The sequence below is a fragment of the Somniosus microcephalus genome, chromosome 4 (genome assembly GCF_052327205.1).
Source record: "Somniosus microcephalus isolate GS21.2 chromosome 4, FLI_Smic_1.0, whole genome shotgun sequence".
Taxonomy (NCBI): Eukaryota; Metazoa; Chordata; class Chondrichthyes; order Squaliformes; family Somniosidae; genus Somniosus; species Somniosus microcephalus.
Genome location: NC_140990.1, coordinates 28,597,990 through 28,622,409, shown reverse-complemented (window position 1 = coordinate 28,622,409; position 24,420 = coordinate 28,597,990). Strand labels below are relative to the sequence as shown.

The following is a 24,420-nucleotide window of genomic DNA, read 5'->3' as shown; positions in this document are numbered from 1 at the left end:
TGTCAGCAATCACTCCCTCGTTTCTTTAATAAAAACAGAAACTGCTGGAAACACTCAGCAGGTCAGGCAGCATCTGTGGAGACAGAAACAGAGTTAATGTTTCAGGTCGATGACCCTTCGTCATAAACATAGAAGATAAGAGCAGGAGTAGGCCATTCGGCCCCTCGAGCCTTCTCCGCCATTTAATGAGATCATGGCTGATCATCCAAAATCAGTACCCTGTCCCTGCTTTCTCTCCATATCCCTTGATCCCTTTAGCCTGAAGAAATATATCTAACTCCTTCTTGAATATATTTAATGAACTGGCCTCTACTGCCCTCTGTGGTAGAGAATTCCACAGGTTCACCACGCTCTGGGTGAAGAAATTCCTCCTCATCTCAGTCCTAAATGGCTTACCCCTTATCCTTAGACTGTGACCCCTGGTTCTGGACTCCCCGGCCATCGGGAACATCCTTCCTGCATCTAGTCTGTCCAGTCCTGTCAGAATTTTATAAGTTTCAATGAGATCCCCTCTCAATCTTCTAAACTCCAGCAAGTATAAGCCCAATCAACCCAATCTCTCCTCAAACGTCATTCCTGCCATCCCAGGTATCAGCCTGGTGAATCTTCGCTGAACTCCTTCCATGGCAAGAACATCCTTCCTCAGGTAAGGCGACCAAAACTGCGCACAATACTCAAGATGTGGTCTCACCAAGGCCCTGTACAACTGCAGCAAGATATCCTTGTTCCTGTACTCGAACCCTCTCGCTACGAAGGTCAACATACCATTTGCCTTCTTAACCACCTGCTGCACCTGCATGCTTACCTTCAGCGACTGGTGCACAAGGACACCCAGGTCTCGTTGCACTTCCCCTTCTCCCAATCTATTGCCACTCAGATAATAATCTGCCTTCCTGTTTTTGACACCAAAGTGGATAACCTCACATTTATCCACATTATATTGCATCTGCCATGCTTCTGCCCAATCACCCAACCTATCCAACCCATACTGGAGTTTCTCGGCATCCTCCTCACAGCACACACGCCCACCCAGCTTTGTGTCATCTGCAAACCTGCAGATATTACATTTAGTTCCCTTGTCTAGATCATTAATATATATTGTGAATAGCTGGGGTCCTAGGACCGATCCCTGCGGTACCCCACTAGTCACTGCCTGCCACTCGGAAAAAGACCCGTTTATTCCAACTCTTTGCTTTCTGTCTGCCAACCAGTTCTCTATCCAAGACAATACCTTGCCCCCAATCCCATGTGCCTTAACTTTACACGCTAATCTCTTATGCGGGACCTTATCGAAAGCCTTCTGAAAATCCAAATACACCACATCCACTGGTTCTCCCTTATCTATTTTACCAGTTACATCCTCAAAAAATGCCAGATTAGTCAAGCACGATTTACCTTTTGCAAATCCATGTTGACTTTGTCCGATCCGGTCAGTGTTTTCCAAGTGCTCTGCTATTACATCTTTTAAATGGACTCTAGCATTTTCCCCACGACCGATGTCAGGCTTACCGGTCTCTAATTCCCCGTTTCCTATCTACCACCTTTTTTGAATAGTGGGGTAACATTAGCTACCCTCCAATCCATGGGTACTGTTCCAGAGTCTGTCGAATTTTGGAAGATGACCAGCAATGCATCTGCTATTTCTAGGGCCACTTCCTTAAGTACCCTGTATGTAGATTATCAGGCCCTGGAGATTTATCGGCCTTCAATCCCGTCAATTTCCCTAACACCATTTCCCTACAAATACTGATTTCATTCAGTTCCTCCCTCTCATTAGACCCTATATTCCTCGACCTCTCTGGGAAGTTATTTGTGTCCTCCTTTGCGAAGACAGAACCAAAGTATGTATTTAATTGGTCTACCATTTCTTTGTTCCCCATTATAAATTCCCCTGATTCTGACTGCAAGGGACCTACGCTTGACTTCACCAATCTTTTTCTCTTCATACTCTATTTTCCCCCTCTTAATTAATCCCTTTGTCCTCCTTTGCTGAATCTTAAACTGCTCCCAATCCTCAGGTTTACTGCTTTTTCTGGCCAATTTATATGTCCTCTCCTTGGATCTTATGCTATCCCTAATTTCCCTTGTTAGCCACAGTTGAGTCACCTTCTTTGTTTTATTTTAATGCCAAACAGGGATGAACAAATTCTGTCGTTCATCCATGCGATCTTTGAATGTTTGCCATTGCCTATCCACCGTCAACCCTTTGAGTGACATTCCCCAATCAATCCTACCCAACTCACGCCTCATACTATCGTAGTTTCCTTTATTTAAATTCAGGGCCCTAGTCTCTGAGTCAACTACTTCATTCTCCATCTTAATGAAGAATTCTATCATATTATGATCGCTCTGACCCGTCAGAACTGCTTGTTCTTTAGTGTCAGCCAGTGGCTCAGTTGGTAGCACTCTCACCTCTGAGTCAGAAGGTTGTGGGTTCAAGTCCCACTCCAGAGACTTGAGCACAAAAATCTAGGCTGACACTCCAGTGCAGTGCTGAGGGAGTGCTGCACTGTCGGAGGTGCCGATTTTTGGAGTAGACATTAAACCGAGGCCCCGTCTGCTCTCTCAGGTGGACATCAAAGATCCTATGGCACTATTTCAAAGAAGAAAAGCAAAGAGAGGGCATGAAAAAATATTGGCAAAGAAAACAAGTGGAGCCTATTAGGGACTATAAAGGTAACCTGTGTGTGGAAGCGGAAGACATGAATATGGTTCTTAATGAATACTTTGCGCCTGTTTTCACAAAAGAGAGGGACGATGTAGACATTGCAATCAAGGAGGAGGAGTGTTGCAGTGGGGAAAGAGTTAAACGGACATCGCTGGCAGTTTCACTGAATGGTGTAATAAAGACCATACTTTGCAGTAATAAGCTTTTTCTAAGTTGCTGAATTGTCCGTGGAGATAACATAGCCAGACATGGAACCAACAGAGGTCAGAGGTGCAACAACAGCTTGACATATACTTTTCCGATAATAAGGCGGTACTTTAATGTAACGCAGCATAGGCAACCAATCAGTGAAGATGCATGCGGGCCACGGTCCAATCGGGTGGCAGGAATGAATTGTGCATGAGATGGCCATGTGTATTGTAATGTATAAAAATGTAGTGTTTGCTGTACCAATTTGGAAAGGTCTGGCTAAGACAGAGCAGACTGTTTCCCCACCGGTGCAATAAAGACAACTTGACTATCGATCTAAAACCTTGTGTCGAGTGTTGGTTTAAAATACTCCACAACAATTGGCGTCACAAACAGGATTCGAACCTGTGTGGGGATAGACAGTATACATGGACCAGGGTCCCGCAGGGGTTCCACAACAGTCCAAATATATTCCACCGTGTACTGAGTCAAGCCTTAGACGGGTTAGACCTATCAAAGTACCAGAGCGCCCTACTCCAATATGTCGATGACAATGATTGCATCAGAGGATGCCTAAGGACACATGGGAGCATGACTAGCCACCCTCCAGACACTTAAGAAAGCTGGCTTTAAACTGAACCCCCAAAAAAAAGGCACAGGTTGGATTGTCCAAAGTAAAGTATCTAGGGCACGAAATTACCCAGGGGTATAAGGCACTCCCGCAGGAAGGAAAGGCAGCCATAAAAGACATGCCAAGGCCGGTGACCGTCCGGGGAGTGAGGAAAGTGTTGGGACTGTTTAACTACTGCAGGAATTTTATATCAGACTTTGCAGGGAAAGCAGAGCCGATTCAACGGTTAGTTAAAGGGGGGAGACCCGCCACTGATAAGATAGAATGGGAATCGGAGCACGACGAGGCTTATGCAAAATTAAAAGCAGCCCTGACGTCCGCACCCGCACTAGGATTGCCAAATATAGTCAAACCATTCCATATATATATAGTATAGACGGGAACTTCTATAATGCTGTAGTCACCCAAGAGTATGGGGGAGATATGAGGCCAATTGCCTATTACTCCACCCAACAAACCCCCATGGCTAAAGGAATGGCGAGATGTGTGGCGGCCCTCGACTGTGCCGCATGAGCGGTGCGGATATGCGAGCCCGTCACTATGTCAGGACAGCTGATATTACACACGAAGGAGGGCGGCTTGGGAAGCAGTATTGATACCCAAGGACAGATCAGTCCAGATTATAAGGGAACATAGAGCCAACCCCGCAGAGGGAATGCTATCAGAGGGTGAGGCACACGAGTGTCAGTTAGTAATCGAAGAAGAGGTCAGAGGAACCGTATCAGAATCGCCCCTTGAAAATCCCGAAAACACCTTTTATGTAGACGGATCTCGCCGATATATAAATGGGGAGCCACACACGGTTGGGCAGTAATATCCGAGAACGGAGAAACAGTCGCAAAGGGAGGGCTTGAAGGAGGAACCTCAGCTCATGTAGCAGAACTAGTGGCTCTCACAGAAGCATTGAAATTGGCAAAGGGAAAACGAGTAAATATATACACAGACAGTAGGTATGCGTTTGGGGTAGTGCATGATTATATGATAGCGTGGAATAGGAGAGGATATGTAACCTCCGGAGGAGGACAAATACAGCATGAGGAGGTAGTGAGAGACCTAGTAGAAGCGGTAAAAGGAGAAGAGGTAGCAGTGATTAAAATAAAGGCACACCGCAAGATAGTGAGCGAGCAACAAAAAGGAAATATGCTAGCTGATCAGGCAGCAAGAGCAGCAGGTAGAATAACAGCAGAGGAAGTGAACATTAAAAGAATCCAAGAGGAGACCGAAATAGAGGAGCAGGAGCAGTGGACAAAGAGAGGCGCAGCCAAAGGTAGAGATGGAATATGGAAAAAGGGTCACAGGGTGACCGGACTGACAGCATATGAACTCAGGACTGGACGAGCAGTGTGTCTGCCGGAAGGAGTAGCATCTGGTAGCGAGGGACTGGGATCCTTAAAAGAGAAAATGAGGAAATACGTACAAACATTGGATAATCAATTGAAGGAGCTCAAACAAGAAGTTAAAGAACAGGACATCAGAGATAAAAATACACAAAAGCAGGGGCCCTCGGAGCCCCTACCCAAGGTGGGCGAGCAGGTATTTGTTAAAATATTGCCAGTGAGATCGGGATTCTCACCTAGATGGACCGCACCATTTGAGGTTATGACCAGCGATACGTGCGCATGTATAGATATGAGGGGAAAGGGTAGATAGAAACATTGGGCTCAATTAAAATGGTACAACAATAACCCCTCTGATCTTAAATCCCACAGGAACAATGGAATAAACACCGGAGATAAGCTAACCTCTGGTGACGACCAGGCTTCTGCTTAATTTACAGGGAAACTTCACCATGAAGGTGGGATTACTGCTGGGACATGAAATAAGCAAAGGGACATCCCACATTACACGACAAGTACAAGATGAAGAAGCACCATGTTTTAATGGAACAATCATATTCGGAGTCTCATCCACGGCTCCCAATACACAGAAAGAAGAGACAAGCGAACCGAGGATGCTACAATGTCCAGGTATGAAATCTGGATCCATGAATGCACTAGTATTATTTACCGAGGGAGAACAATTGTATGGTAACGTGAGACACAAAATTGTACCGGTGCTAATGAACTTAACCATGTTACAATGGCCAGGATATTGTGAAAGGTTTACTAAAACTAGAGAATTGTATGCATATATGATGAAGAATGTAATTAACCAAGCTGCTGATGCGACAGGGGCTACTAATTTTAGGGGACATGCTGCATTCCACCAAAGGATTAAGAGGAGCTTAGGAACCGATATACTCACGGGAATAAACACAGGGACATCATTCATTAATGCCCTAGATATACAAGGAGTCCAGAGTCATGTGGAACGACTACAAAGGGTAATACAACAGATTTTAGAGAAGGAAACTGGTTTGGTTCGACAAGGATCAGAGTTGGGAGGACATACGATAAGGAAATTACTCGAGGGAATCAAGGTTCTAGAGGACCATGCCAGCATTATCAACAAACTAAACCATAGAGATGAGGAACAGGCAAAAGACGGGGTAGAGAGAGGCTTATGTCATGCCTATGGCCAATGGATCACCTGACAGTTAAAACATAATCTGGCACAGATACCGCGAGGGGAGGTACCAGACTGGATTAACAGCACACAGCTCTATGGCCTGAGCCAGAATCCAGGCCCTCTGAGTACTTGTACCCTCAAAGGGATGACCAGAGTATATCCAGTGATACAAAAATGTAAAGCAGAAGTGACAGCAATGATAGGCATGGTGCTCCTGATACCAGTGGTGGGACTAGACATGACTCCATACCCACAGTACCAGGTAACAAACATAGGCATAGTGAGGGGTGAGACATACCTCCAATACTATCCAATTGATACCTATGCCATCAGGAAGAATGGTACTATGAGAGGAGTCTCCCTAAACGGATGCCACGGGAAAGGCACGCTTACGATATGCCCACATCCGGTAAGAGAAGGCCGTAAGGATGAGTGCGGCTATAATAAGACAGAGGGATGTGTGTTGGAATTATCACATGTTGATCACCATCACATCCACTCAGGATATAGAGGCGAAGGGGAGTATTGTATAGCCACCACAGAGACTGAGTACCAATATAGTAATCTTGTATGTGCAATCACAATACCTAACTTTTGCTTTACGCCAAAGGTCCCTGTGACAATTGGACACACCAGATTGGTGTATGTACATTCAAGGGAGGAGATAAAACTAAATGTGCCAGATAGTCTAAAGGATGAGTTGGTTAATTATGAAGATCCGGTCAGGGCCCCAATACCCCGCCTGCAAGAGGATCTGCAAGAAATGAAAGAGGATTTAAGTAAGATGGTGAAACAGTACATAGTGCTGCAAAGGGACCTTGGGGAGTTAGAAAGTGTGGAAATGTACCTTTTAAAGCTGAATATAGTTACATGTGCCCCTTTTTGACAAACAAAATGGAGTACTAGTCCTCCCAGAAGCCTCTGCAGAAATGTCCTCTATTCCTTCCTTAAACATATTAACCTTCACTAAACACTGTAAACTGTTGCTTATCTGCGTTGCAAACAAAGACCATTTACATGAGTAAAGGGAACCTTACGCAAGCCACCTGGCCAGAGGCTTGGCCACCAGATAACAGAAGAAACATACTGTATGAAGTATCTACATTCCATTCAATACTGATAGTCTTAATTAAATAGTCTAGAATAAATAACTACCCATTGTATTATCAATAGTCTTTCGCTACGCCAGACTTTAGAAATATGTAGAAATTAGTTAAGGATTGAAGAACTCTTTGTCCCTTTGTCTGACTTGAAAGACACGTGATGAAACCACAACCTGTTTACTGTAAAAATCTGTTGTTAATCTGTAATTCTGGAGAGAGTCTCTGCTAGCCTTTGACTGAGCGGGACGCTCTCCTTGCGGCAAGTAAAAATTTATTAAAAAAGAACATCGACCGGAGCTGATCGTTTCAGAGTCTCATTGAGAGTCGAGATTTCGACAAAAGGGACTTAGAGGTAGAGCTACAGGACGTCCCGTGGTATGAGAAGCTGTGGGATTGGGGAGGGACTGTCAACATACACCCATGGATCTGCATCATTTCTCATATATTAGCGATAGTACAGTTAGTCATGGCGATAGGATGGGGAATAGCAGCATGCACCGCTTGTAAAAAGAAACGGACCAAACAAAGAGCTAAAGCGATTCGGAAAACACAAGTTTGCTCTAAACATGATGGGTATGCAGGGCCTCCCGAACCAGCGCCTGATCACCGCATGGGGCAGGAGGCACAGCGATGCTTATACATGTGGTTTAACTTGGGCAAGGGCCAAGTACCAAAAGGGGGGACTGCAGTGGGGAAAGAGTTAAACTGACATCGCTGGCAGTTTCACTGAATGGTGTAATAAAGACAATAATCTAATGGGCCTTTTGTAGTAGTAAGCTTTTTCTAAGTTGATAACATAGTCGGATGTGGAAACCATAAGAGACCCAAGAGGATGTACGTTCTGTTCTGGCAGGAAAGTAAAACAATGAAAGAGGCCGAGAGAGGCAGGAAAGGAGGACAATGAGTCAGAAGTACAATGTTGATGAGACCCATTTGGCATAAACAAAGGTCAGAGGTGCAACAACAGCTTGTGGGATAACGGCCGATAATAAAGGCGGTACCTTAATGTAACGCAGCATAGGCAACCAATCAGTGAAGGTGCATGCGGGCCAAGGTCCAATTGGGTGGCAGGAATGAATTTTGACATGTGTATTGTAACGTATAAAAATGTAGTGTTTGCTGTACCAATTTGGAAAGGTCTGGCTAAGACAGAGCAGACTGTTTCCCCACCGGTGCAATAAAGACAACTTGACTATCGATCTAAAACCTTGTGTCGAGTGTTGGTTTAAAATACTCCACAACTGTGTAGTCACGGACAAATTATTCTAAAGAGCTTTTAAAAGCTACAAGGTACGGGACTGAAGACGTTCCTCAAACGGAGGGAAGACAAATCCTAGGGACATGATGGTTTCCATCCGAGGATTCTGAGAGAAGCCAGAGGAAGGAATAACGGAGGGTCCCCGAGTACAAATTGGCTGGTACCTTTCCCTACATTACAACAGCGACAGCAATTCAAAATCAATAAATTGGTCGTGAAGCCCTTTGGGCATCCTGGGGTTCTGAAGGGCGGCGAATAAATGCACCATCGCCTCTGAGTCAGAGGTTGTGGGTTCAAGTCCCACTCCAGAGACTTGAGGGCAAAAATCCAGGCTGACACTCCAGTGCAGTGCTGAGGGACTGCTGCACTGTCAGAGGTGCTGTCTTTCAGATCAGACGTTAAACCGAGGCCTCCTCTGCTCTCTCGGGTGGACATAAATGATCCCAGGGCACTATTTCGAAGAAGATTAGGGGAATTATCCCCGGTGTCCTGGCCAATATCAACATCACTAAAAAACAGATTATCTAGTCATTATTATGTTGCATAGAAACATAGAAAAATAGGAGCAGGAGTAGGCCATTCGGCCCTTCGAGCCTGCTCCACCATTCAATGCGATCATGGCTGATCCTCTATCTCAATACCATATTCCCGCTCTCTCCCCATACCCACTGATGCCTTTTGTGTCTAGAAATCTATCTATCTACCTTCTTAAATATATTCAGTGACTTGGCCTCCACTAGCGGTACCCCACTAGTCACCGCCTGCCACCCAGAAAAAGACCCATTTATTCCTATTCTCTGTTTCCTGTCTGTTAACCAATTTTCAATCCATGCCAGTTTATTACCCCCAATCCCATGAGCTTTAATTTTGCACACTAACCTCTGATGTGGGACTTTAATCAAAGGCCTTCTGAAAATCCAAATACACCACATCCACTGGTTCTCCCTTATCTATTCTACCAGTTACATCCTCAAAAAACTCCAGCAGGTTTGTCGAACACGATTTCCCTTTCATAAATCCAGGTTGACTCTGTCTAATCCCGTTGATATTTTCTAAGTGTCCTGTTATCACATCCTTTATAATCGAGTCCAGCATTTTCCCTCCTACTGATCTCAGGCTAATAGCAGGGTTACATTTGCCACCCTCCAATCTGCAGGAACTGTTCCATAATCTATAGAATTTTTGAATTGCTGTTTGTGGGATGTTGCTGAGCGCAAATTGGCTGCTGATTTTCCTACATTACAACAGTGACTCCATTTCATTGGCTGTAAAGTGCTTTGGGACGTGCGATGGTCGTGAAAGGCGCTATATAAATGCAAGTCTTTCTTTTCTTTCTTTAAGTTCTTTGTTTCTCTTTTTCACTCCATTTTGACCCAGACTGTCTCACAATGGAGGGGTTATCATAGAATCACAGAAATTTAGGGCACAGAAGGAGGACATTTTAACTGAGAGGAGGGTTTCTGCCTCTACCACCCTTTTAGGCAGAAAGTTCCAGACCCCGACCACGCTCTGAGTGAAAAAAGTTCTCCTCAACTCCCCTGTAATCCTTCTACCAATTACTTTAAATCTATGGCCCCTGGTTACTGACCTCGCTGATAAGGAAAATAGGTCCCTCCTACCCACTCTATCCAGGCCCCTCATAATTTTATACGCCTCAATCAAGTCTCCCTCAGTCTCCTCTGTTCCAAAGAGCAATTAGTAACAGAGATTGGAGAAGTTTGGGGCTTTTTTTTTTGCACTGAAGCAGTGAAGGATGAGGGCCAGCTTGATGGAGGTCTTCAAGACCATGAGGGTTATTGATCAAAGGCAAATGACAGATTCCTCTCCAGGCACCTCTAAGTCCGCATGCGCCGCTCTTGTTGGGGTTTAGAATGCGCATGCTAGGGGGCCACGGAGTCCCAGGACCATCTGCTAGTGGGCATGCTCAGGGGCAGTGTCCCAGGACCAGCTGCTAGTGGGCATGCTCAGGGGCAGCAGAGTCCCAGGACCAGCTGCTAGTGGGCATGCTCAGGGCAGCAGAGTCCCAGGACCAGCTGCTAGTGGGCATGCTCAGGGGCAGGAGTGTCCCAGGACCAGCTGCTAGTGGGCATGCTCAGGGGCAGCAGAGTCCCAGGACCAGCTGCTAGTGGGCATGCTCAGGGGTAGAGTCCCAGGACCAGCTGCTAGTGGGCATGCCCAGGGTAGCAGAGTCCCAGGACCAGCTGCTAGTGGGCATGCTCAGGGGCAGCAGAGTCCCAGAACCAGCTGCTAGTGGGCATGCTCAGGGTAGCAGAGTCCCAGGACCAGCTGCTAGTGGGCATGCTCAGGGGCAGCAGAGTCCCAGAACCAGCTGCTAGTAGGCATGCTCAGGGGCAGAGTCCCAGGACCAGCTGCTAGTGGGCATGCTCAGGGGCAGCAGAGTCCCAGAACCAGCTGCTAGTAGGCATGCTCAGGGGCAGAGTCCCAGAACCAGCTGCTAGTGCGCATGCTCAGGGGCGGAGTCCCAGGACCAGCTGCTAGTGCGCATGCTCAGGGGCAGAGTTCCAGGACCAGCTGCTAGTGGGCATGCTCAGGGGCGGAGTCCCAGGACCAGTTGTTAGTGGGCATGCTCAGGGCAGCAGAGTCCCAGGACCAGCTGCTAGTGGGCATGCTCAGGGGGCAGCGGAGTCCCAGGACCAGCTGCTAGTGGGCATGCTCAGGGGCAGGAGTGCCCCAGAACCAGCTGCTAGTGGGCATGCTCAGGGGGGCAGAGTCCCAGGACCAGCTGCTAGTGAGCATGCTCAGGGGCCCAGAGTCCCAGAACCAGCTGCTAGTGCGCATGCTCAGGGACAGCAGAGTCCCAGAACCAGCTGCTAGTGGGCATGCTCAGGGGCAGAGTCCCAGGACCAGCTGCTAGTGCGCATGCTCAGGGTAGCAGAGTCCCAGGACCAGCTGCTAGTGGGCATGCTCAGGGGCAGCAGAGTCCCAGAACCAGCTGCTAGTGGGCATGCTCAGGGGGGCAGTGTCCCAGGACCAGCTGCTAGTGCGCATGCTCAGGGGCAGCAGGGTCCCAGGAACAGCTGCTAGTGCGCATGCTCAGGGGCAGCAGGGTCCCAGGAACAGCTGCTAGTGCGCATGCTCAGGGGCAGAGTCCCAGAACCAGCTGCTAGTGCGCATGCTCAAGGACAGCAGAGTCCCAGGACCAGCTGCTAGTGGGCATGCTCAGGGGCAGCAGAGTCCCAGAACCAGCTGCTAGTAGGCATGCTCAGGGGCAGAGTCCCAGGACCAGCTGCTAGTGGGCATGCTCAGGGGAAGCAGAGTCCCAGAACCAGCTGCTAGTAGGCATGCTCAGGGGCAGAGTCCCAGAACCAGCTGCTAGTGCGCATGCTCAGGGGCGGAGTCCCAGGACCAGCTGCTAGTGCGCATGCTCAGGGGCAGAGTTCCAGGACCAGTTGCTAGTGGGCATGCTCAGGGCAGCAGAGTCCCAGGACCAGCTGCTAGTGGGCATGCTCAGGGGGCAGCGGAGTCCCAGGACCAGCTGCTAGTGGGCATGCTCAGGGGCAGGAGTGTCCCAGAACCAGCTGCTAGTGGGCATGCTCAGGGGGCAGAGTCCCAGGACCAGCTGCTAGTGAGCATGCTCAGGGGCCCAGAGTCCCAGAACCAGCTGCTAGTGCGCATGCTCAGGGACAGCAGAGTCCCAGAACCAGCTGCTAGTGGGCATGCTCAGGGGCAGAGTCCCAGGACCAGCTGCTAGTGCGCATGCTCAGGGGCAGAGTCCCAGGACCAGCTGCTAGTGCGCATGCTCAGGGGCAGAGTCCCAGGACCAGCTGCTAGTGGGCATGCTCAGGTGCAGCAGAGTCCCAGGACCAGCTGCTAGTGGGCATGCTCAGGGGTAGAGTCCCAGGACCAGCTGCTAGTGGGCATGCCCAGGGTAGCAGAGTCCCAGGACCAGCTGCTAGTGGGCATGCTCAGGGGCAGCAGAGTCCCAGAACCAGCTGCTAGTGGGCATGCTCAGGGGCAGAGTCACAGGACCAGCTGCTAGTGCGCATGCTCAGGGGCAGCAGGGTCCCAGGAAAAGCTGCTAGTGCTCATGCTCAGGGGCGGAGTCACAGGACCAGCTGCTAGTGCGCATGCTCAGGGGCAGAGTTCCAGGACCAGCTGCTAGTGGGCACGCTCAGGGGCAGCAGAGTCCCAGGACCAGCTGCTAGTGCGCATGCTCAGGGGCAGCGGAGTCCCAGGACCAGCTGCTAGTGCGCATGCTCAGGGGCACCAGGGTCCCAGGAACAGCTGCTAGTGCTCATGCTCAGGGGCGGAGTCACAGGACCAGCTGCTAGTGCGCATGCTCAGGGGCAGAGTTCCAGGACCAGCTGCTAGTGGGCATGCTCAGGGGCAGCAGAGTCCCAGGACCAGCTGCTAGTGGGCATGCTCAGGGGTAGAGTCCCAGGACCAGCTGCTAGTGGGCATGCCCAGGGTAGCAGAGTCCCAGGACCAGCTGCTAGTGGGCATGCTCAGGGGCAGCAGAGTCCCAGAACCAGCTGCTAGTGGGCATGCTCAGGGTAGCAGAGTCCCAGGACCAGCTGCTAGTGGGCATGCTCAGGGGCAGCAGAGTCCCAGAACCAGCTGCTGGTAGGCATGCTCAGGGGCCGAGTCCCAGGACCAGCTGCTAGTGGGCATGCTCAGGGGCAGCAGAGTCCCAGAACCAGCTGCTAGTAGGCATGCTCAGGGGCAGAGTCCCAGAACCAGCTGCTAGTGCGCATGCTCAGGGGCGGAGTCCCAGGACCAGCTGCGAGTGCGCATGCTCAGGGGCAGAGTTCCAGGACCAGCTGCTAGTGGGCAGGCTCAGGGGCGGAGTCCCAGGACCAGTTGCTAGTGGGCATGCTCAGGGCAGCAGAGTCCCAGGACCAGCTGCTAGTGGGCATGCTCAGGGGGCAGCGGAGTCCCAGGACCAGCTGCTAGTGGGCATGCTCAGGGGCAGGAGTGCCCCAGAACCAGCTGCTAGTGGGCATGCTCAGGGGGGCAGAGTCCCAGGACCAGCTGCTAGTGAGCATGCTCAGGGGCCCAGAGTCCCAGAACCAGCTGCTAGTGCGCATGCTCAGGGACAGCAGAGTCCCAGAACCAGCTGCTAGTGGGCATGCTCAGGGGCAGAGTCCCAGGACCAGCTGCTAGTGCGCATGCTCAGGGGTAGAGTCCCAGGACCAGCTGCTAGTGGGCATGCCCAGGGTAGCAGAGTCCCAGGACCAGCTGCTAGTGGGCATGCTCAGGGGCAGCAGAGTCCCAGAACCAGCTGCTAGTGGGCATGCTCAGGGGCAGTGTCCCAGGACCAGCTGCTAGTGCGCATGCTCAGGGGCAGCAGGGTCCCAGGAACAGCTGCTAGTGCGCATGCTCAGGGGCAGCAGGGTCCCAGGAACAGCTGCTAGTGCGCATGCTCAGGGGCAGAGTCCCAGAACCAGCTGCTAGTGTGCATGCTCAGGGACAGCAGAGTCCCAGGACCAGCTGCTAGTGGGCATGCCCAGGGTAGCAGAGTCCCAGGACCAGCTGCTAGTGGGCATGCTCAGGGGCAGCAGAGTCCCAGAACCAGCTGCTAGTAGGCATGCTCAGGGGCAGAGTCCCAGGACCAGCTGCTAGTGGGCATGCTCAGGGGAAGCAGAGTCCCAGAACCAGCTGCTAGTAGGCATGCTCAGGGGCAGAGTCCCAGAACCAGCTGCTAGTGCGCATGCTCAGGGGCGGAGTCCCAGGACCAGCTGCTAGTGCGCATGCTCAGGGGCAGAGTTCCAGGACCAGTTGCTAGTGGGCATGCTCAGGGCAGCAGAGTCCCAGGACCAGCTGCTAGTGGGCATGCTCAGGGGGCAGCGGAGTCCCAGGACCAGCTGCTAGTGGGCATGCTCAGGGGCAGGAGTGTCCCAGAACCAGCTGCTAGTGGGCATGCTCAGGGGGCAGAGTCCCAGGACCAGCTGCTAGTTAGCATGCTCAGGGGCCCAGAGTCCCAGAACCAGCTGCTAGTGCGCATGCTCAGAGACAGCAGAGTCCCAGAACCAGCTGCTAGTGGGCATGCTCAGGGGCAGAGTCCCAGGACCAGCTGCTAGTGCGCATGCTCAGGGGCAGAGTCCCAGGACCAGCTGCTAGTGCGCATGCTCAGGGGCAGAGTCCCAGGACCAGCTGCTAGTGGGCATGCTCAGGTGCAGCAGAGTCCCAGGACCAGCTGCTAGTGGGCATGCTCAGGGGTAGAGTCCCAGGACCAGCTGCTAGTGGGCATGCCCAGGGTAGCAGAGTCCCAGGACCAGCTGCTAGTGGGCATGCTCAGGGGCAGCAGAGTCCCAGAACCAGCTGCTAGTAGGCATGCTCAGGGGCAGAGTCCCAGAACCAGCTGCTAGTGCGCATGCTCAGGGGCGGAGTCCCAGGACCAGCTGCTAGTGCGCATGCTCAGGGGCAGAGTTCCAGGACCAGCTGCTAGTGGGCATGCTCAGGGGCGGAGTCCCAGGACCAGTTGCTAGTGGGCATGCTCAGGGCAGCAGAGTCCCAGGACCAGCTGCTAGTGGGCATGCTCAGGGGGCAGCGGAGTCCCAGGACCAGCTGCTAGTGGGCATGCTCAGGGGCAGGAGTGCCCCAGAACCAGCTGCTAGTGGGCATGCTCAGGGGGGCAGAGTCCCAGGACCAGCTGCTAGTGAGCATGCTCAGGGGCCCAGAGTCCCAGAACCAGCTGCTAGTGCGCATGCTCAGGGACAGCAGAGTCCCAGAACCAGCTGCTAGTGGGCATGCTCAGGGGCAGAGTCCCAGGACCAGCTGCTAGTGCGCATGCTCAGGGGTAGAGTCCCAGGACCAGCTGCTAGTGGGCATGCTCAGGGGCAAAGCCCCAGGACCAGCTGCTAGTGCGCATGCTCAGGGGCAGAGTCCCAGGACCAGCTGCTAGTGGGCATGCTCAGGGGCAGAGTCCCAGGACCAACTGCTAGTGCGCATGTTCAGGGGCTCTGGGTAACGGTCGTTAACGGTTGAAGAGTCGGAATTAGCGGCGGAAAGCGAGTTTTTTCAGCTGGTCGGACGAGCGGAGAGGGACGGGGAAATAAATGACGGTAAACACAAACCTGGGAGTCCGAGGGTCCCGGAAAGCGAACGGAGCAGGTCAGACTTCCTCAGAGACACGTGACCGGTGCCCCAGTGACGTCATCGCCCCATGGACAGGTGACCCGGGTCCACGGCCTGATTGACGGGAACTTCCGACCAATAGGGAGCGAGCGGGGCGGGGCTGGATGAGCGAGCCGGCGGCGGGTCCTCCAATCAATCGGGGAGCCCGAGGGGCGGGACTAGCGCCGGCTGATTGTCTGATCCGAAGGGCAGCGAGTTTCTCCAGTCCCTTGTTCAGGGCTCGGGGCCAGAGGAGGTTGTGGACCTTTATTCCCCTTATTGGATACAAGGCTCTTTGTCTCACAACACACTGGCTCAGGTTTCAATAGAGACTTTTTAAATTCATGAGTAAAAGCAGATAAACCCCGTGGAACAAAATATTTAATATTTCGGAGTAAAAAAATTGTTATTTTCCTCTGTGGAATTTGTTAGTTTCAGACAGTAACAACGATTTGTATTTATAAAACGTATTTAATGTAGTAAAATGTCCCAACGCGCTTCACGGGAACGTTATAAAACAGAATTTGACACGGGTGCAAACCAAGCATATTCCCATAAGGAGGAAAGATGGGGCGTCCAAAGCTCGAGCTCCCTGGATGACAAAGGATGCAGAGATTAGAATAAAACACAAAAAGGAGGTTTACGACAAATGTCAGGTACAGAATACAGTCAAAAACCAGGAGAATACAGAGAGTGGGGGAAAATTGAAAAAGGATATATGAAAGAAAGATTTGCATTTATATAGCGCCTTTCACGACCACCAGATATCTCAAAGTCCCTGTTGTAATGTGGGAAACAGGGCAGCCAATTTGTGCACAGCAAGCTCCCACAAACAGCAATGTGATAATAACCAGGTAATCTGTTTTTGTTATGTTGGTTGAGGGATAAATATTGGCCAACACACCAGGGATAACTCCCCTACTCTTCTTCAAATAGTGCCATGGGATCTTTTACATCCAACTGAGAGAGCAGACGGGATCTCAGTTTAAAGTCTCATCAGAAAGAGGGCACCTCCGACAGTGCAGCATTCCCTCAGCACTGCACTGGAATGTCAGCCGAGTGTCAGGACTTGAACCCACAACCTTCTGTCTCAGAGGCTGAAAGTGCTACCCACTGAGCCACAGCTGACACAAGGGAGAGAATATGAGAAAAGATTAGTGGGTAACGTAAAAGGGAGCCCAAAAATCTTTTATAAACATATCAAAAGTAAAAGGATAGTTAAAGGAACGGTGGGGCCAATTAGGGACCAAATAGCAGCTCATCATACGGAGGCAGAGGGCGTGGCTGAGGTACTGAATGAATACTTAGCATCTGTCTTCACAAAAGAAGAGGATGAAGTTAATGTCGCAGTAGAGGAGGGGGGAGTAGAGAAATTGGACAGGATAAAAATGGATAGAAAGGAGGTGCTAAATAGGTTGTCATCACTCAATGTTATCAAGTCACCCGGTCCAGATGTGATGCATCCTAGATTGCTGAGGGAAGCTAGGGTGGAGATAGCAGAAGCTCTGACCACAATCTTTCAATCTCCCTCAGATATATGGGAGTGGTGCCAGAAGACTGGAGGATTGCAAATGTTACACCCCTGTTTAAAAAAGGGGAGAGGGATAAACCTGGTAACTACAGGCCAATCAGTCTAATGTCAGTGACGGGTGAACGTCGAGAGACCATTGTCAAGGACAAAATTAATTCTCACTTGGAGAAGCATGGGTTAATAAGGGGCAGCCAGTATGGATTTGTTAAAAGTAAATTGTGTCTGACTAAACTGATTGAGTTATTTGATGAAGTAACAGAGGGTTGATGAAGGTAGTGCAGTAGATGTTGTATATATGGACTTTCAAAAGGCATTTGATAAAATACCACATAAGAGACTTACTCGGAAAATAGAAGCACAGGGAATTAAAGGGATGATGGTAATTTGGGTATATAATTGGCTAAGGGAGAGGAGACAGTGCTGAGGGATGTTTTTCTGACTGCAGGGAAGTATGCAGTGGGTTCCCCCAGGGGTCGGTATTAGGACCATTGCTTTTCTTGTTTTATATATAAATGGCCTGGACTTGGGTATAGGTGTACAATGTTGAAGTTTATGGATGATACAAAACTTGGCAACGTAGTAAATAGTGAGCATAGTAGTAGCAGACTTCAGAAGGACAGAGAGTGAAATGAGCAGACACAAGGCAGATGAAATTAAATGAGGATAAGTGTGAAGTGATGCTCTTTGGGAGAAACAACAGGGAAAGGCCGTGTAATCTGAATGGGACTATTTTCAGAGGGTTCAAGAGCAGAGGGACCTGGGGGTCCATATTCACAAATCTTTGAAAGTGCCACGGCAAGTTGGTGAGGCGGTTCAGAAAGCGTATGGGATACTTGGCTTTGCAAATAGGGCCATTGAATACAAAAACAAGGAAGTTACACTAAACCTTTACAAATCACTAGGAACATAGGACAGGAGTAGGCCATTCAATGTGATCATGCCTGATCATCCAAGTTCAGTACCCGGTCCCTGCTTTCTCCCCATACCCCTTGATCCCTTTAGCCTTAAGAAATATATCCAACTCCTTCTTGAATATATTTAATGAATTGGCCTCTACTGCCTTCTGTGGTAGAGAATTCCACAGGTTTACCACTCTGTGGGTGAAGAAATTCCTCCTCATTTCTGTCCTAAAAGGCCTACCCCTTATCCTTAGACTGTGACCCCTGGTTCTGGATTCCCCGACCATCGGGAACATCCTCCCTGCATCTAGTCTGTCCAGTCCTGCCAGAATTTTATAAGTTTCAATGAGATCCCCTCTCATTCTTCTAAACTCCAGCGAGTACAAGCCCAATCGACCCAATCTCTCCTCATACGTCATTCCTGCCATCCCAGGTATCAGCCTGGTGAATCTTCGCTGAACTCCTTCCATGGCAAGAACGTCCTTCCTCAGATAAGGCGACCAAAACTGCACACAATACTCAAGATGTGGTTTCACCAAGGCCCTGTACAACTGCAGCAAGACATCCTTGTTCCTCTACTCATACCCTCTCGCTATGAAGGCCAACATACCATTTGCCTTCTTAACCGCCTGCTGCACCTGCATGCTTACCTTCAGCGACTGGTGCACAAGGACACCCAGGTCTCCTTGCACTTCCCCTTCTCCCAATCTATTGCCATTCAGATAATAATCTGCCTTCCTGTTTTTGCCACCAAAGTGGATAACCTCACATTTATCCACGTTATATTGCATCTGCCATGCTTCTGCCCAATCACCCAACCTGTCCAAATCATCCTGTAGTTTCTCGGCATCCTCCTCACAGCATACACGCCCACCCAGCTTTGTGTCGTCTGTAAATTTGGAGATATTACATCTAGTTCCCTTGTCTAGATCATTAATATATATTGTGAATAGCTGGGGTCCAAGGACCGATCCCTGCGGTACCCCACTAGTCACTGCCTGCCACTCGGAAAAAGACCCATTTATTCTAACTCTTTGCTTTCTATCTGCCAACCAGTTCTCTATCCAAGTCAATACCTTGCCCCCAATCCCATGTGCCTTAACTTTACACGCTAATCTCTTCTGCAGGACCTTATCGAAAGCCTTCTGAAAGTCCAAATACACCACATCCACTGGTTCTCCCTTATCTATTTTACCAGTTACATCCTCAAAAAATTCCAGTAGATTAGTCAAGCACGATTTACCTTTTGTAAATCCATGTTGACTTTGTCCGATCCTGTCGCTGTTTTCCAAGTGCTCTGCTATTACATCTTTTATAATAGACTCTAGCATTTTCCCCACTACCGATGTCAGGCTTACCGGCCTGTAATTCCCCGTTTTCTCTCTACCACCTTTTTTGAATAGTGGGGTAACATTAGCTACCCTCCAATCCATGGGTACTGTTCCAGATTCCATCGAATGTTGGAAGATGATCAGCAATGCATCTACTATTTCTAGGGCCACTTCCTTAAGTACCCTAGTATGTAGATTATCAGGCTGATCTGTGACCTAACTCCATACACCCGCCTTTGGCCCATATCCCTTAATACCATTGGGTAACAAAAACCTATCAATCTCAGATTTAAAATGAACAATTGATCTCGCATCAATGACTGTTTGTGGAAGAGAGTTCCAAACTTCTACCACCCTTTGTGTGTAGAAGTGTTTCCTAATTTCACTCCTGAAAGGTCTGGCTCTAATTTTTAGACTATGCCCCCAGTCCTAGAATCCCCAACCAGCGGAAATAGTTTCTCTCTATCTACCCTATCTGTTCCCCTTAATATCCTGAAAACTTCAATCAGATCACACCTTAACCTTCTAAACTCCAGGGAATACAACAATTTGTGTAATCTCTCCTCGTAACTTAACCCTTGGAGTCCGGGTATCATTCTGGTAAACCTACGCTGCACTCTCTCCAAGGCCAATATATCCTTCCTAAGGTGTGGTGCCCAGAACTGCTCACAGTACTCCAGGTGTGGTCTAACCAGGGTTTTGTGCAGCTGCAGGGTTTTGGCCTCAGCTGGAGTCTTGTGTACAGTTCTGGGCACCACACTTTAGGAAGGATGTCAAGGCCTTGGAGAGGGTACAGAGGAGGTTGACCAGGATGGTACCAGGGATGAGGGACTTCAGTTATGTGGAGAGATTGGAGAAGCTGGGATTGTTCCCCTTAGAGCAGAGAAGGTTAAGAGGAGACCTAATAGAGGTGTTCAAAATGATGAGGGGTTTTGATCGAGCAAGTAGGGAGAAACTGTTCACTCTGGCAAGTGGGTCGGTAACCAAAGGTCACAGATTTAAAATAGTTGCTAAAAGAACTAGAGGGGAATGAGGAGAATTGTTTTCACACAGAGGGTTGTTAAGATCTGGAACGCACCATCTGAAAGGATGCTGGAGTCAGGTTCCACAGGAACTGCCAAACGGTAATTGGACATGTACTTGAAGAGGACTAGTTTGCAGAGTTCTGGGGATAAAACTGGGGTTTGGGACTAAATTGGACAGCACTTTCAAAGAGCCGGCACAGACACGATGGGCCGAATCACCTCCTTCTGTGCTGTTAGATTCTATGATCAGTGTGAAGACGCTGGTGACTCTTAAGGCTCTTCGAGCTTTTAAAACTCTTCCCACAGTCAGAACATTTAAAGGGTCTCTCGTCAGTGTGAACAAGCTGGTGTGACAGAAGGGTGGATGACTGAGTGAATCCCTTCCCACACACGGAGCAGGTGAACGGTCTCTCACCAGTGTGGAGGAGCCGGTGTCTCTTCAGCTCCCAGGAGCTTTTAAAGCTCTTCCCACACTCAGAACAGTTAAATGGTCTCTCCCCAGTGTAAACAAGCTGGTGTCTCTTCAGCTCCTGGGGGCTTTTAAAGCTCTTCCCACAGTCAGAACATTTAAAGGGTCTCTCATCAGCGTGAACAAGCTGGTGTGACAGGAGGGCGGATGACACAGTGAATCCCTTCCCACACATGGAGCAGGTGAACAGCCTCTCTGCAGTGTGAACTCGCTGGTGTTGCTTGAGCTCCCCAGGGATTTCAAGAATCCCTTCCCACACATGGAGCAGGTGAACGGTCTCTCCCCAGTGTGTAGGAGACACTGTCCCTTCAGCTCCTGGGGGCTTTTAAAGCTCTTCCCACAGTCAGAACATTTAAAGGATCTCTCGTCAGTGTGAACAAGCTGGTGTGTCTGCAGGTTGGATGACTCACTGAATCCCTTCCCACACATGGAGCAGGTGAATGGCCTCTCCCCAGTGTGGAGGCGCTGGTGTCTCTGCAGGTTGGCTGTCTGAGTGAATCCCTTCCCACAGTCGGAGCAGGTGAATGTCCTCTCCCCAGTGTGAGCTCACTGGTGTTGCTTGAGCTCCCGGGGGCTTTTAAAACTCTTCCCACAGTCAGGACAGTTAAAGGGTCTCACATCAGTGTGAACAAGCTGGTGTTTCTTCAGATCCCCGGGGCTTTTAAAGCTTTTCCCACAGTCAGAACACTGAAATGGTCTCTCCCCAGTGTGAACTCGCTGGTGTTTGCAGGTGGGATGAACAAACAAATCCCTTTCCACACACGGAGCAGGTGAACAGACTGTCCCTGGTGTGACTTCGCCATAGAACTTCTATTGCAGACGGGGAACTGAATCCCTTTCCGCCGTCCCCACCTTTACCCGGTTTCTCCCCGGTGTGACGGTGCACGTGTCTCACCAGGTCAGGCAATTGGCTGAATCCGCGTCCACACACCGAACACTTGTGCGGTTTGTCATCGCTGCGATCGCTGCTTTCTCCTTCCATGTGCAATGGCCGATGATATTCAGGTCCTGACGAATCGAGTGCCTCTGTCAGATCTTGACGTGATGTTTGGTCTGAGCTTCCCACCTGTAACTGCTCCACTTCTATAACCCTGTAAATTGAGTTCAGAAAAGGATCATAGGCAAACTGTTGTTTAATTTTCCCCTTTCCGAACCTAGGGGCAGTGAAGCTGATTTTAAAGCTCCAGCTGCTGCACAGGTTGGTTGAAAGGATCAAAAGTAATGGCAGCTGTAATACCCACAAGCCCCCACGCTCCAGAAAGTGCTCTGTTGACACCGAGTCCCGCGCATGTGCTCATGGCCCCCGCGCTCTCCCTCCTGCTCCACAATCGCCCATCCCGATTGGTCCGCAACGCGCATGCTCAGCACACAAAACCCCGCGGTTGGAACACGGGCTGCGCATGCGGAGCCGCAACATCTGGTACGTGTGCACGGCTCAGGTGGTGGCGAGTTGGTGTTTCACCTCAGCCGCCGGGGAGGTGCGCATGCGCAGGACAACCGAACATTCTTCCTGTCAGCAATCACTCCCTCGTTTCTTTAATAAAAACAGAAAATGCTGGAAATACTCAGCAGGTCAGGCAGCATCTGTGGAGAGAGAAACAGAGTTAACGTTTCAGGTCGATGACCTTTCGTCAGAACTGCTTGTTCTTTAGTGTCAGCCAGTGGCTCAGTTGGTAGCACTCTCACCTCTGAGTCAGAAAGTTGTGGGTTCAAGTCCCTCTCCAGAGACTTGAGCACAAAAATCCAGGCTGACACTCTAGTGCAGTGCTGAGCGAGTGCGGCAGTGTCGGAGGTGTCGTTTTTTGGATGAGACGTTAAACTGAGGCCCTGTCTGCTCTCTCAGGTGGATATAAAAGATCCCATGGCACTATTTCGAGAAAGACAGGCTTGCATTTATATAGTGCCTTTCATGATCAGCAGACGTCTTGAAGTGCTTTACAGCCAATGAGGTACTTTTGGAGTGTAGTCACTGTTATAATGTGGGAAAGAGCAGGGGAATTATCCCCCAGTCTCCTAGCCAATGTTTATCCCTCAATTAACACAACAAAAAGATAGATTATCTGGTCATTATCACATTGCTGTTTGTGGGAGCTTGCTGTGCGCTTACTGACTTCCGCGGTTCCTACATTAGAACCGGGGTCACAGTCTAAAGATAAGGGGTAAGCCATTTAGGACAGAGATGAGGAGGAATTTCTTCACCCAGAGAGTGGTGAACCTGTGGAATTCTCTACCACAGAAGGCTGCAGAGGCCAATTCATTAAATATATTCAAGAAGGAGTTGGATATATTTCTTAAGGCTAAAGGGATCAAGAGATATGGGGAGAAGGCAGGGACAGGGTTCTGAATTTGGATGATCAGCCATGATCTCATTGAATGGCGGAGCAGGCTCGAGGGGCCGAATGGCCTATTCCTGCTCCTATCTTCTATGTTTCTTTGTTTACATTATAACAGTAACTGCACTTCAAAAAGTACTTCATTGGTTGTAAAGCGCTTTGGGACATCCGCTGGTGGTGAAAGGCGCTATATAAATGCAAGTCTTTCTTCACTAGTCTCACCAGCGCCCTCTTCTAGCTGATGGTTGATTGACAGCCATGAGCCCGCGCATGCGCACACGTCGCGGCGGTTTGGGCCGAGTCCGGCACAGCGACCCCTCCCGGTCACCAAGGGTAATAACCGCGCATGCCCAGAGGAGACCAACCCCCTCCCCCCAATCAGCTGCGCCTGCGCACTCGGATCCTGTCGGACAGAGTCGGCGCGGGGCATTCCGGGGAAAGGCCTTGGTGTCGGTTACAGAGTCGCGATCCGTGACGCAAAGTGAGTTTTCTCCGCTCCGAGTGGGTGGAGAATCGCGAGGGGTGGATCGGGAGAGAATAAAGAGAAATAGAAAAACCTGAGAGCCCGCGAGGCCCCGGACCGAGCGGCGTCCTTGATCTCCTCGGGTCACGTGACCCGGGCCCGTGGCCTGATTGACGGGAGGTTCCGACCAATTGGGAGCGAGCGGGGCGGGGCTGGTGGAGCGAGCCGGCGGCGGGTCTTCCAACCAATCGGGGAGCCCGAGGGGCGCCGGCTGATTATCTGATCCGCAGGGCAGCGAGTTTCTCCAGTCCCTTGTTCAGGGCCCGGGGCCAGGGGAGGCTGTGGGCCTTTATTCCCCTTATTGGACACAAGGCTTTTTGTCTCAGGCATAGGGTGACGTCGCACTGAAACTTTCCGCCCACCTTTACAAAGATGGCTGCCGTTAACCTGGGCCTGTAAGGGAAAGAAATCCCCGCAACTGCAAACACCGGACCTTCAGGTTATTATTAGGGGCTTGCCTCCTGCATGAGTTGTTTATGAAGTCTCCCCTCCCACCTACCAGTCCATTACTCCCCTCCATCGCGATTCTTACCCGCTCCACCATCGCGCTCCCAGCTTCAGCTCTTCTCCATCCATGGGCTGCAGGGCATTCTGAAGGGGGAGGGTGAACAGGCAGAGGTCGTGGTTCACATTGGGACCAACGACATAGGTAGGAAGAGGGATGAGGTCCTGCAACAAGAATTTAGGGAGCTAGGTAGCAGATTAAAGAGCAGGACCTCAAAGGTTGTAATCTCTGGATTACTCCCGGTGCCACGTGCTAGTGAGTATAGGAATAGGAGGATAGAGCAGATGAATGCGTGGCTAAAGAGTTGGTGCAGGAGGGAGGGCTTTAGTTTCCTGGATCACTGGGCCTGCTTCTGGGAAAGGTGGGACTT

General features: G+C 50.2%; 2 protein-coding genes across 4 annotated transcripts in view; one reads left to right on the top strand and one right to left on the bottom strand.

Annotated features, from left to right (window-relative positions):
- The window catches only part of LOC147118479 (uncharacterized), a 76,752-nt gene that overhangs the window by 39,141 nt on the left and 13,191 nt on the right, over positions 1–24,420 (top strand).
- LOC147118480 (uncharacterized) lies at positions 15,886–24,128 on the bottom strand. 3 transcript variants are annotated; one of them, XR_015077916.1, is made up of 3 exons: positions 23,580–23,681; positions 21,585–21,780; positions 15,886–16,026 (listed from the first exon to the last, which is right to left on the bottom strand). XR_015077916.1 is itself a non-coding variant. In XM_085984449.1 (3 exons), exons 1-3 carry the CDS (start codon positions 24,119–24,121, stop codon positions 15,934–15,936), a joined length of 333 nt encoding a protein of 110 aa, XP_085840575.1. In that variant the 5' UTR covers positions 24,122–24,128; the 3' UTR covers positions 15,886–15,933. The 3 variants fall into 3 exon arrangements, 2 of the variants coding, with proteins under 2 accessions (XP_085840575.1, XP_085840576.1); XM_085984449.1 differs by lacking the exon at positions 23,580–23,681 and adding an exon at positions 24,078–24,128; XM_085984450.1 differs by lacking the exon at positions 23,580–23,681 and adding an exon at positions 24,045–24,119.